This window comes from Natator depressus, chromosome 6, assembly GCF_965152275.1.
Source record: "Natator depressus isolate rNatDep1 chromosome 6, rNatDep2.hap1, whole genome shotgun sequence".
NCBI lineage: Eukaryota > Metazoa > Chordata > Testudines > Cheloniidae > Natator > Natator depressus.
The window spans coordinates 27610058-27623579 of NC_134239.1; the positions used below are offsets into that span (position 1 = coordinate 27610058).

General features: G+C 40.1%; 1 protein-coding gene across 1 annotated transcript in view; it reads right to left on the minus strand.

Annotated features, from left to right (window-relative positions):
- Positions 1-5595: 5595 nt before the first annotated feature.
- Positions 5596-13522, minus strand: part of NAP1L4 (nucleosome assembly protein 1 like 4) — a 57343-nt gene continuing 49416 nt past the window's right edge. The window contains exon 15 of the mRNA XM_074954861.1: positions 5596-6883. Coding sequence (XP_074810962.1) covers positions 6845-6883 — 39 coding nt within the window. The 3' untranslated portion in view covers positions 5596-6844. The remainder of the gene's footprint in view (positions 6884-13522) is intronic.

Genomic DNA, 13522 nt, shown 5'->3' on the forward strand with positions numbered 1-13522 from the left:
ACTGCATTCACTGTCCTAGTTGCTTCCTCCTCCCGAAACTTTGATATGGCACACATTCTGTAACACAAGGCCATCTGCTACAAAGCAAATAAGTCAAATGGCAAGATCAGTACCCAAATAACCCTTGGTACGTAATGAAATTGAGCATCTGCAGCCCTCTGAGACATCTGACTGTTGCACCAATGTTAAAGTGTACATAGTGAGCCGAAGGAGAGCACCTAGTTAATGGTAGCATCCCTATTGCCATTCGCTGGAGGAGATTGAGCTCCATGTGCTAGTATCAGGCTACATTCTCCTTTTGCCAAAGTAGTTCTTGTGGCTGCATGATGCACCCTACCTACAGTGGTACCGTTTGAAAGGTGGGCCAATTGTTTTGGCTTGTGTTGAATAATCACATCCTCTCTCCCCAAATTGCACCTTTCCTAGACTACAAAGGCAGGATCTTCCAGGATTCCTTTGTGCTTAACTTCCATAGATTGTTGGGGGCCTGGGCAGGGAGAGAAGAGGATACAACTGAGGATGGGGTGTTTTAATAAAGCATTATAGTCTTTTGCAGAGAAAAAAATGTCGAGTTAGTGGGTTACATAGAGTCAAGCGAAGACCATGCTTGCTGTGCTTTTATTAGGCTGGGTTTGGCATCACAAGCTGTACAGATTCCCACGGTAAAAACCCTAGAGTAATGTGAGTTGTGTAGGAGGTGAACATGCTGTTGGGTGGAGAGTAATTTTCTTGTGTAGGCGAGAGGTGAACCAGCAGAGCAGAAAATTGGGCTACAAACAAATCTGGCAGTCAATGAACAGCTCGCTCTGTGCAACAAGCTTCGTCAGCACCAACTTGTGGGGGGTTGATGGTTTGGACGCTTGTCCCCTGCGAGTGAGTGAGTGTTTATTATTGGAGAGCAGGAGGCTGCCACTTCCCCCAAACAGCACTGCCTTTTGGGAATAACTTTGGGCTTCCGTCCACAGGTTTTAAGAGGCTAGAACTGTTTGGGATCACAGCATGTGCATGTGACAATACCAAGTACAAAGACCTCTCTTAGTTCATTATTAGTGTTACAAAGATAGAGAGTCTAGGAATGCTAAGAGGCTCCCATTTATTTTCAAGGTATGTCTATGTCACTAGTTAAACTTTATGTGAGCAACGTGGCTGTGGAGTCTGCAGCTCTCAGCGTCCCCAGTGGCTTTGTAATTTTACATGGAATGTTTGCATTTAAATGGTTGATCTGAATACATGGTTCCATGGTTGTGGACTCACCTAGACAGAAAAAATGTCTAAGTTTTTATCTGCTCAGACCAATGGTGCATCTAGGCAGATATCCTGTCTGCAACAAGAAAAGGGAGACGGTGCTTCAGACAAAGATGGAGCATGCTTTAACAGCCAATTACATAACATACTTTTGAGAAAATTCATCATAGCCTCAGGCAGTCGATGCTCTGGTAAAGTATAAACTTGTTTACTCAGCAACAAAGCCTGCCACCAGGCATCTGTGACCCCAGCCATCCACTCTGCCCTGGCTCCCTACCCAGTACAGGGTCATTGTCAGGGTTACGGTCCTCCATGTTCAATTCCCTGCACGGAATTGGCCTGAATTAGAATGGTCCTCTCTCACAGGAGGGAACACCTATCGCAGCACTGTTTAATTGAAACACGGGACTTGAGAGATAATTTATTCTTAAAAATTGGAAGTGCTCTTTCTACCATGATAGGTAGGATAGCTACAAATGTCAATTTAGTCTAGCTGCTGTACCTGGGATTTTTTAAAATTCCCTATTGAATCTTTTCCTTTAATCTTAAGTTTTTTTGCTTCACTATTATCTGGTTAAAGTTAATGGAACACGCCTCTGACTCCTGGCCCTAGCCCCACTGAAACTAGTTTAATACATCTCTTTAAACAAAGTTACATGTACCGTGAAAATGAGATTTTTACTGCCGTTGTTGGCTGTGCACAGAGAGCTATTTGGCCCTTGTAGGTAAGCTACTTTAAAATGACTTTGGGATAAGGCAGAACCGTGGTCCCTGCAGTGGCAATCTACAGGTACTTACACAGAAGATTACTTACTTTTGTTGAATAGAAGTTTAGAATTCACTAATCAAATGTACCAAGATGCTGCAACAGGAGATTTTTCTTCACCCACCTTGTCTTTATTGAAAACGTTCAGAGGGTTTGTGTTAGAAGTGGTAATCTCCCTTCTGACTGGACTTGGACTGTAGCTCTGATCTAGTCTAGCAATTCCTCTATCAGATAGCAAAAACCTCGTAAGTCAATCACAATAGTTCATGGCCCTGTCTCCACCACTGCAGGATTATTCCCTGTAGTATATTTTTTAGTGTTTTGCCCATTTGAGATTTTTGTCTTGGATTTCAGTCCCAAAGTTGCCCCAGCTGCCTAAAGGAATCTCCACGTCCTTGCCCAGACTCCTGCTGATGAACATGACAGTAAATGGAAGCCAAAAGGATATTATTGCCCACTGAATACACTGAGCCAGTTGCATGCTGGTTCAATATTAGATGGGAGAATTGGTCCTCAGAGGACTAGCATACAAGCTTACAGCTTTGTTAGCCAGCTGAGTTACTGCTGATTGTTATTCCTCTCACCCCAAATAACTCAGGAAAAGCTGTACAATATCAAGTACAAGTTTTCCAGAAGGTCCAATATTTGGGCTGAGAACAAGCACAATTAGTTTTGGCCCTAAAATTAGGCTTTTCAAGGATTAAAGGCTGCGAACATTTTACGATGGAACTCTGTATACTTAACATACTACAAACAATGGCAAAATTCGATTTCTCTTTCCTTCTCAAACTCTTAGTGTACCCTATGTTAAAAAAAAATTTTCCCAAAGAAAGTTCAAGGCCAGAATGGATCTCTATGTTTAGTCTGAGCTCCTGTACATCAGAGGCCACTACATTTCAGTTACCCTTATATCGAACCAAACAACAAGTATATCTTCAAGAAAGGCATCTGTCTTGATCTGAACACAGCAAAAGCTGGAGAATCCACAATTTCCCTTGGTAGTGTGTTCCATTGATTAAGCACCCTCACTTAAAAAACTTTAAAGACTTCAACTTCCAGCCACTGGCTCTTTTGGACCCTTTTCTGGTGGATCTTAATTCCTTTAGTACCCTACTATTTTCTCCCTATAAAAGGTGGTACTTAAATCTGCAGACCTGAAAAACTTGCACACAAGAGTCCGAATAGAGTCATCTCAGACTTGATAACAGTAAATAAATCTTAGCACACCAGGGAAATTCCTGAAGACAAGAGTGCCAGTATTCAAAAGGGGCAAGTGAGATGACCTGGGTAACCATAGGCTGGCTATATTGACCTCAATCCCAGGCAAAATAATGGAAGGGCTGATACAGGATTCAGTTGTTAAAGACCTAAAGGAAAAGAAGATAGGTAATGCAAGTCAAAATGGCTTTAGGTTTTGTCAAACCTTATTTCATTTATTGAGATTACAAGTTTTGCTAAAGGTAACTGTGTAGATGTAATATACTTAGACATTAGGTGTTTGAGTACTGCACAACATTCTGATTACTGATATTGTACAGTGCACACTGATGGCTTGGGAGCAGGCTAATGACATCTCAAAGTAGTTGTCAGTGGGGAATCACTGAATGGGGGTGTTTCTAGTGGGATTCTGCCGCTATTCAAAATTTTGATCAATGATCGTCAGGTGAATATAAAATCACTGCTGATAAATTGTGAATGACAAAGATTGTCAGAGAGGTAAATGATGGACGGGGGAGTTGTATGGAGGGATCTGGATCACAGCAGAACCTGGGTCTGTTTTTTAAATGTTTTTAATTCAGCAAAATGCACAGTTCTACATCTAGGAACTAGGAGTGCAAGCCATACCTACAGAATGGAGCCCTGTATCCTGGAAAGCAGTGACTGACCCCTAAAATCCTTGTGGACAAGTACCTCAGTATGAGCTCTCTATGTAGCTGTGGCAAAACACCTATGCAATTCTTTAGCTGTATAAACAGGAGTAGGAAGGTGATTTTTACCTCTATAGAGGGCATGGGTGAGACAGATACTGGAATACTGTGTACAGTTCTACATTTGTCTATATTTTTAAAAAAATAGTGAAAATGGGAGACTGTGCAGAAGAGAACCACAAAATGATTTGAAGACTGGAGAAAATGCTTTCTACTGAGACTTAGAGCTCAGTCTGTTTTTGTTTTTTTTGATAAAGAGTGAGGTGACTGGATTACAGTGTGTAATGTTTGTTCCTAGCAGATGTTTAACATCCTGTTACCCATGGATAGAAATTACTTCTTTACCCAGTATGAGTACATCATCCTGCTTCTTGCCACCCAAAACAATTTTTTTTTTTAAAAAAAAACCCACCATACTTGTGTTTAGCATGAACAATTTTATCATCTCCATCTAGTAATGGCCTAAACCATTTCTAGGATTTCTTTTGTTTCTAGCATACTTAAAGACATCAGAAGAAAATCCATGGCTGGCAGAGATAAGGACAAAGTGTTTTCAATATTGCATAGCTTCTAATTTTATATTGCTATTTCCCATTTGGTATATATTGCTTTAATTTCTAATTGCAACCTTCACTTTGCCACTCTGTCAGGATAGGCTTTTATCCAAAGTTGTCCTACCTGGATAGTGGAATCCTGGGGGTTTTGGGGGCTAATAAACCCTTCTTAAAAGAACTCCCTAGTCTCTCTCACTCATTTTTAACAAACACATTTCATCCATGATGCATAAGCAAGAAACAATGGTACTGCATGGTTCTTTATGTGCATCAAGCTTGCTCCATTTTGCAAGTAAACACTTCTCTACTAACCCCGTAGAACTTATCCTGGGCTGTGGTGGACTATCAAGCTGGGTTTCCATCTCGTGCATCACTGGTAACAAAGTGTGTCCTCTGGCACCCGTGCAACCTCAGTCTATAGTGGGCGTGGACAGGTGATGCTGAGGGAATAACCTGCCCTCCAGAGTTTTTCCTGCTGGTGACTGGAGGAAAATATTCAGCTGGCATGTCAGAGCCCAAGGTGAGACTTCTGGCAGTTAAGAAAAAATCTGCCAACTGAGTAAGTTTGATTATGCAAATGAGCAAGACAAAATAAAGAACCCTTACAATCGCATTTTTACAAGGTCACTTTTTATGAGAAAACTTCAGTTCAATGCAGGAAAGTCTGACACTGCACACCATAGTCTTCACAGTGATATATGATAGGATTGTGGCATAATTATGATGCATTTTGTACAAGGTAAGTCCTGTGAGGTGTCATTGGGAAAGTTATGAGTTGCTGAACAGGATTATCCTATTTGTATGCATGCATCATTTTTGTATCTGAAGTTATAAATATGATTATGTATCTGTACTTCAAATGTAGTTACACCTGGGTAACGCCCGCTAGACATAATCGCCTCAAACCTTCTCTAAATATTTGGATTTAGAGTAAGAAGCTGAACACCATTAGGTGGTCATAAATTTTTGCCCATTTGGCACACCTCTTTTCATACTGCATACAGAGGCATGTAAAATAGGAAATCAAATGGGTGTGTTCAGTTAATATAGGAAAAAACGAACAAGACAGCCATCGCTTTCCATGTTTCACAACTTTAATAGAATATTTAACTATTCTGTACAAATTGAAAACACCGTATTAAGTTACAAATGTGTAAGGTAAGGCTGGAGCACTCTCTACATGCCTGGTCACAGTGTTGATACAGCTGCTATTCAGCTGCTGCCAGAGGTTGGCATTAGATGCTTAAACTAGAAAGGTGCACCTGAAATTCTGCACAACAACATAAGGTAGCTTTGAAGACTTCAGAGTTTTAAACAAAACAAGAAACTGTGGAACAGAGTAATTTGAGTGTTGCAAGTAAAACAGAACTTCAGATTTACTGAGTTAAATTTTGTTAGTTTATATGTTCAGAATGAAAGCCCCTCCCATGCTGGATATTAAGCAGTAAGACTACTGGAAGTTTTCTAGTTCTTTGGCTGCAACTCATTTCCATCAACAGCAATAATTTGGCCTGTATGTTACGCTTTTCCCCAAAAGAGCTGTCATTTTGAAACATGTTCATTTCTTTTGTCTACTACCTTCAGAGAGACCAAATCAAAAATTTTCCTTGTACAAGTACCCATATTTTATGCAAACAGGAAAATATTTTCAAGTATATTAAAAACTATTAAAAAAGCACTAATTCAGTCAAAGTACTTACAAACATGAATAAATAAATAGAAAGTGAACTACATAAATCTCAAATGACATCCCCTTTAATGAAGAATTACTTTTATTTAATTGGCTTTACTGAGATAATAAATATGACATTTGAAGCTGCTCAAGCACTAGTCTGATTTGTAGGTTGCAGGAAAATTTTATATTAAAAGAGGAGAACTACTAGCAAAAGTCAAGTCATGTTGTTGTATTTGTTTTAGCTATCATAAATTTAATTCGTTTAGTTTAGCTTCTCAGCACATATGCTATTCCACAATTTCAATGTTTACCCAAAAAATGGATAGTCCAAACTACAATGTAAAGACTAAGTTTGGTCTAGTTCCCTATGAATAGGGCAAAAGGCTCATCAGAAAGCCTACAGATAATTATTTAGCTACAGTGTACCAAAGGCTGTAGAGTGTGCTTTATTTAAACCTCATACTTCCCAAATGCAGTGAAGATACCACTGTACAAGTTAAGCAAAAAATAAGAAAACAAAAGAGTTAGTGAAAATCATGCACCTGAAAACAAATTAATTTTAAGCATTGTTAATAAGATTGTGCTGCAGCAATGGAATATCCTGAACTGCAGGCCAGGTATCCAAATATATTTGTTACAAGTTGTTCAAATATCACTCTGAAGTGGTATTTCCTTATTATTGTTGTTTGCACTCAGCGGGTTGGCTGGAATCTTTCTGTTTGGAGAAGAAAAAAAAAGTTAAAAAAAGGAAGAAGCCTGCAATGGTAGTTCACTCAGTGCAATTTGGTCATGCATCCTTCATAGGCAACTACATAGGTTACCACCAAAAAAGTCTACTGGGGAGGAAAGCTACAGGTAAACACGGGCTAAATCATGAAGTGCTTAATTCCCATTGACCTACAGTTGCTCAGCACTTCACAGATTATTCTATTATACTTGTATTCTCTCTACCATTTAAGAACATAACTGCCATAGTGGGTCAGAACAAAGATCCATTTAGCCCAGTACCCTATCTTCTGACAGTGGCCAATGCCAGGTGCCCCAAAGGTACAGATGAACAGAAGAGGTAATTATCAAGTGATCCATGCCCTGCTGCCCATTCCCAGCTTCTGGCAACACAGAAGACTTTCAAAAACAAATTCTCAAGTCCACATGTAGCCTCTTAAATAAGTGGCCCAGATTTCAAAAGTGCTGGAGTCAATGGGAGATGCAGGGTCCTCAGCACTTTTGAAAAAAATCAATGCACTTGTTTTTTCAAGTCTTGGGCTCTATGTTGGAGATGATGGAACGTATTTATTTAACAGGCTGTGTTCCCCTCAGATGCCTTCTGCATCACTAGCCAGTAACTACTCAACCGTTTAACACTCAGACACTTCTTGCCAAATGTTAATCTGATCTATCAGAGCATTCAGAAAGTAAAAGCACCTATAGCCCTACAACAGCATAGGGCTTGAAAAAGCCTTGGGGAAAAAATTAACAAGAAAGGTGCGTTGATTAAATGCTCCAACTGCTTAGCTTTACTGTTTTACACAACATAGCAGGATATTTTAATCTGAGCATATCCTCCCTTTGTTTCTCATTACCCACGTCTACTCTAGATATAGGATGTGTGTTTTTATTGGTTTTCTGGGGGTTTTTTTTTTTTTAAACCCACACAAACACGGCTTTGTTGAACTCTACAGTAGTAAGGAAAATAGCTCTAAGGAAGACATCTTTCAAGACAATGTACCACTTCGACTGTAAAATGATTTATACTCGTTAACTATTCCAAACCTGAACATTTCATATTGTAAAAAAAAGCATAAAGAATAAATGTTATATTAATTATTCATCATCAGGTGCCCAAGTGCCTCTTCCTAACTGTCTGGGTTTCCAAAGGACACAAGTTAATCAATCTGCACGGATATAGCCTCAAACATCGGGTGCCTACCCTGTCAAGAAGGAATCCTCATACACTCAACGCAGCAGCAAAGAAATGTTGTTGTTGTTGTTTTTTTAAAAAGCCTATTTGACAGATACTACTTGTAATCACATGGTACTACTGTTTGATTAGCTGTGGATAAGAGGGAGAACATGAACAACTTCCTAGCCATCAAAAAAGCTTATTTGGAAGTAAAGAACATTTTATTAAACAACTGCTTTGTAGTGGAGATAAATATCAAGTCAACAGACAGCAGTTTGTCATTTCAAATAGACAGCAGAAACGTCCGTTAAGAGAAAGATAGTATTAATGACATAATCTATCAGAATTGCAAAATATGGCTAAATTTAACCCAAACACTTAACTGATGAACTAAAGATTGTTTACAACATTATAATGGTTTAGAAACTATATTTTAATCCTACTTTAGATCTTTTTAATGTAACAGCCTTTAAGCAGGTAGGAAAGGGAAGTAGTGATGTTACTGCTTCAAAGAGAAAAACCAACTATTTTATTTCAGTTTTATTCATGAAGACAAAACCCTTGTGTATTATATTTTCTAATAAACTATTATCTATGTTTTGTACCACCTTACAGCAATAAAAACATTTAAAAAATAAAATGCTGTTGCATAATTTCAACAAGATACATGAAATTGCATATATATTGTAAAGTTCCCTCTGTAGTAAGTGTCACATGTTAAAACCAAGATATTGTTCTAAATGCTATTCCATCACACTGAAAATCTGTTTGTATATCTCTAGGATAGTTTTATTTTTCAATAGACAGGAATACAGTGCTTTGGGCAAGGATGTAAAAATCACCTAAATCTCACAGTCTTTCAATGAACTATCTTAGGCACTTAGAAGCTTAAGTCCCATTTTAAAAAGTAGATTAGGTGCTTTTGAAAAATTTACCTGTTAAATGCAATTGAAATATAAATTATCTAAACCCCAGTATTTCACACAGTAAATAGCTTTATTTGCCTGCCTCACTAAATCCAGTCTCCAAGCATAGAGGGAAAAAAAATATGGTGATAGATTACATATAGAGCATATTCAGAAGGTTAACAGATCTGGTTTGCCCAGACTAGGAAGGTCCAAGACAATGCACCTTTTCATAGAGAATACCCTGCCAGTAGGGACCCACATCCAAATGTGGGGGAATGGAGGGTTGGTTTATCTTGAGCATCTTCACCATCTACATCTTTTGAAGTATCATAGGGAGCAAAGTGATCTCTTAAAGAACCAGGACCCAAAGTATTTAGCGCTTTCCTTTACTCCTTGAACTCCACCAGTGCAGATCACATAGCACCAGTGGTTTGCTCTTGAGTTAAGGCTCTCTTCAGCAAGCTGACAGAGATGTTCTCTAAGTTTCACTTTCCAAAATGGTCTCAATATGTAGCCCCACACAGAGAATATTACACTAGTCTAGCCTTGAAATGACAGAGGCATGGATAGCTGTACTAAGGTTCACATAAAACCATCCAAGTTGCACTTGCCTTGTCAGGTGCAGACGGAAAGTGATCTTCTTTACAGATACAGTTGCCTGGGAATCCAGTAGCAGCCTAGGAATCTAACAATACCCCCAAATTGGGACGTTGTTATGAATTGCAGCTCTTCTTCCTGCTACTGGTCTGCCCTGAGCCTCCCTTCCCAGTCTGCAGCCTCTTACCTCCTATGTGGTCACTACATGCGGGCAGGTTTGCTGGACAGTAGCACCAGGAGGAATCAGTGTTGGCATGTGCTGAGCACTACTCACAGGCAGGTTTGCGAGGCAGCAGTCAGAGAAGATAAAACCCAGCACCTTCCTTCCCTGGCTGCAGCCTTGAAAACCTCCCTGCAGGTGGCACCTTTCTTCCAGGATAGGTTGCTAATAAGTGGCACGCTGTTGCTAACATCAGGGGGTAGCCGTGTTAGTCTGTATCCACAAAAACAACAAGGAGTCCGGTGGCACCTTAAAGACTAACAGATTTATTTGGGCACAAGCTTTTGTGGGTAAAAAACCACTTCAGATGCACCTGAAGAAGTGGTTTTTTACCCACAAAAGCTTATGCCCAAATAAATCTGTTAGTCTTTAAGGTGCCACCGGACTCCTTGTTGTTCTTGTTGCTAACATCCAAATCCTATTAATACAGATGCTAATGGGATGGGATTGATTTCCAGTAAAACACTGCAATTAACCAGAAGTAGCTAATATCAGGATTACTATTAAGCAGAATCTAGTGTAGTTTAAAAAAAGGTTAAAGGGCATTTGACTATACCCTGTAAGGGAACATGTATTTAATAAGTGGCTCTTCAAGCCAATAGAGAAAGGTAAAAACGTAAGTCGACCTATATTAGGCCAGATTACAGCCACCACAGTAATTACTGCAGTGGTTAATGTCCATACTACCCTTCCTCACCAGGAGCACTTCCACTGACCTAAGAGGATCAGTGGGGGGAGCTTAGCGCTCAGGATCTTGCCTCCCTGCTCCCTGAAGAGAGCCTCAGGGTCCGGGGGCAGCAACCTGGCTCCCCGCACAGGAGGACTTTTTTGTCAATTTCACAGCTCCAACATGGAGCCGTGAAATTGACAAGAATGACAGCCAACAACCAATGTAAATAATGCACTGTCTACATAGACACTGCGTCGCCCTAACTACACAAACATCACCTCCATGAGAGACGTAGGGCTTGAGTTACGTTGGTGTAGGGCACTCACTTCGGCAGGAGCAAGGCTGTAGCGTATACACTGACACAGGTTGATATAAGCTGCCTTACCTTGGCCTAGCTGTGTACTATAGATCAGAGTTGAGTTATTCACTGAGCTCTACATTCAAGGAGTGGTCCTCTGGTTTACTTGGAGCTCCAAATTTGCAGTGTGTTGGGGAGGAGGGGAAGAACAAGACAGATCCAAGACACTGCAAACTTCCCTGGTCAAACTGCTTTCCCGACTTCTGTACATCCCCAAAGCATTGCAGATTAAATGCTTTTAAAACTACACCCTTTCAGAGCACTGAACTGATATACATTTAAAGTCCAGCAAATATTTCAAGTAATGTCTCTGCTCATTAATTATAAAGTAATAAAGTTCTGCAAGTTAGTGTCAATGCCTCGATTCCCAATCCTTTGATTCATATTAGGAATACATTTATTCAAAAGATATTACTGACTGTAGATGCAGTCATTCACCTTTCCACCACTGTTTAATGTCATCTTGTCTCAAACAATAGAGGTTGCTGGTTGATTCAAAGAATATTCCACTCCTCCTCTCTAAATTTTTACCAGTCTTTTTCAGGAAAGCGCCCAGTGTTATACAATGGAGTGATCCATTTTGTTCCATATTCTGGACTGACATGCATCTCTGATAGCTGGTCATCCACTTATTTCTGTACCCTTAACAGCAACCTGGTCACCAGCTATTGTGGGATCAACAAAAGGTAGTGAGCACTAAATACTTGTTCTCAGAGTCAGGCACAGCAAGGAGAAAACCAGGCATTTAATCACTGGAAGCTAGACTACACATTAGAAGAGTTAACTAGCTCCCCACCACCCCCAAGGCTCAGACATCACGTCAAGATGTCAAATCTTGATGATCCTATTATCCCTCAATAAGTCACCCAAGGTATGATCCTAAGGAATGGAGAAAAAGCAAGCATCAAACAAGCTGTAAGTAACTTCACAGTAAATGTATGTCAGGAACTGTGCTAGAGTATGGGAGTTCTTGAAAGGTTCCATTCATCCTATGTCTTTCACAGGTCATCAAAAACAGATTTGCTGCCTAGTATTGGAGGCTTCTGCCAAGGTTGCTTTGAAGATGGAGCAAGTATTTCAAAGCATCAACTGTCATCCTCTCAGGAGGGGAGATTTCAGCCCTGGAGTACTGACAGAACTATACTAGTTATCTGAATTTAGCCAGTTAGCTATCCTTCTCCCCTCAACGACATCATACTCACGCCTTCAATCAGTAAGCGGACAAGGGTCCTCCAAGGCACCCAGTGTACCAGTTACAAGACAACTAATTGGCTACTTATACAGCCTTTCTAAACCTAACACCTTTATACAACACCAACCCTTTGCACACTGCTTTACACAAGTTAAACTGACATGGCTCTGCCTGAACACTTTACAACCTAAATTAGACAAACTTAGGACATGTGGGTAGGGAACAAACAAACAAAAACAAAAAGCAAATCAAAGCAAGAAAATAAAGTATATTCTGATATTTATATAGCAAATGAGCTAAGGTAAGAAAGGAGGAGTAGACAGCACAGGAATGGAAGTCAGTGGACAATTAAGCAAAAAGTGGATTTAGGAGGAGAGATTTGAAGGAGAGCAAGGATTCTTGGTGAACAGAAATGGAATGCCTTTCCAGGCATAGGGAACAGAGAGTGAATAAAAAGGAAGGTGGCAAGAAGAGTCGGCCAAGTGAAGTGGATAAGATGGGAGAAATGGAAGATAAACTTTTTGTACTGATAAATTGGCAAGGCTCCAATCCAAGTTTTATTCTGAAAGATGGGGAGCCACTGATAGGGAGATGAGAGTTGGGGAGTCCAGGTGAGTGTGAGAGAATATGACATGAATGAGTTTTGGCATTGGGGTCGGGGCTGGTTTTCAAAGCAATTAGATTTGTAGAGAACAAATCACAAGATAAGCTCAGTGCTGAGGTTGAGTGATAGGAAGTACAGTGGAGTGATCACAGTCAAATCCAGGGGTGTGGGGAAAAGGTTAGGAGGAACGAGTCCAGTTTGTCATGTGTTTTGGAAAGCAGCAGGACAGCTATCCGGAAATAAAAAAAAAACAGAAAGACACAAGCCTTAGGAAAGAGAAGTAACAGGTAGATTTGAGAAAATCCCATGTGAGCAGACAAGATCACTCAGGGCGAGGGGGAAGAAGGGAGCACTGGAGAACAAGAGAAAGAGGATCCAATGAAAGCAACACCAAAGGAAGGATAAGTGAACCAGGAAAGTAAAGAATCACAGAAGCCCAAGAAAGAAGATGATCTCCGGAGAACCGGGCAGCCGTCAGAGACAGCAGAGATTGATTATAGATAAGACACCTAGATTCAGAATAAGTCAGTGACTCATGAGGAGAGTTTCAACCAGAGTGGAGAAGGAGCAAACTAGAGGAGAGAGAGTTTGGAAGTGTGTTGTAAATACAGATCTATCAATGAAAACCAACTAAAAGTCACACTAAAAAGACACAGTATAAACCCAGATACAAGAGAAAACATCTTTGTGACAAGTCTCAGAGGTATAACTTGTGTCCTGAGAATGTTGTATATTCAATATGTAATGTTACCTTGGAGTGCTACAATGTAAGCATAAATTTGCAATAGGGAGGCAAGGAGATAATCTAGATACAAATCCATTCTAAGGAGATGATTCACAGGTATAGCCACAGATTTCTCTCTACACTTTTCTGAACTGCAAATGAGGCCTAAAACTTCAGT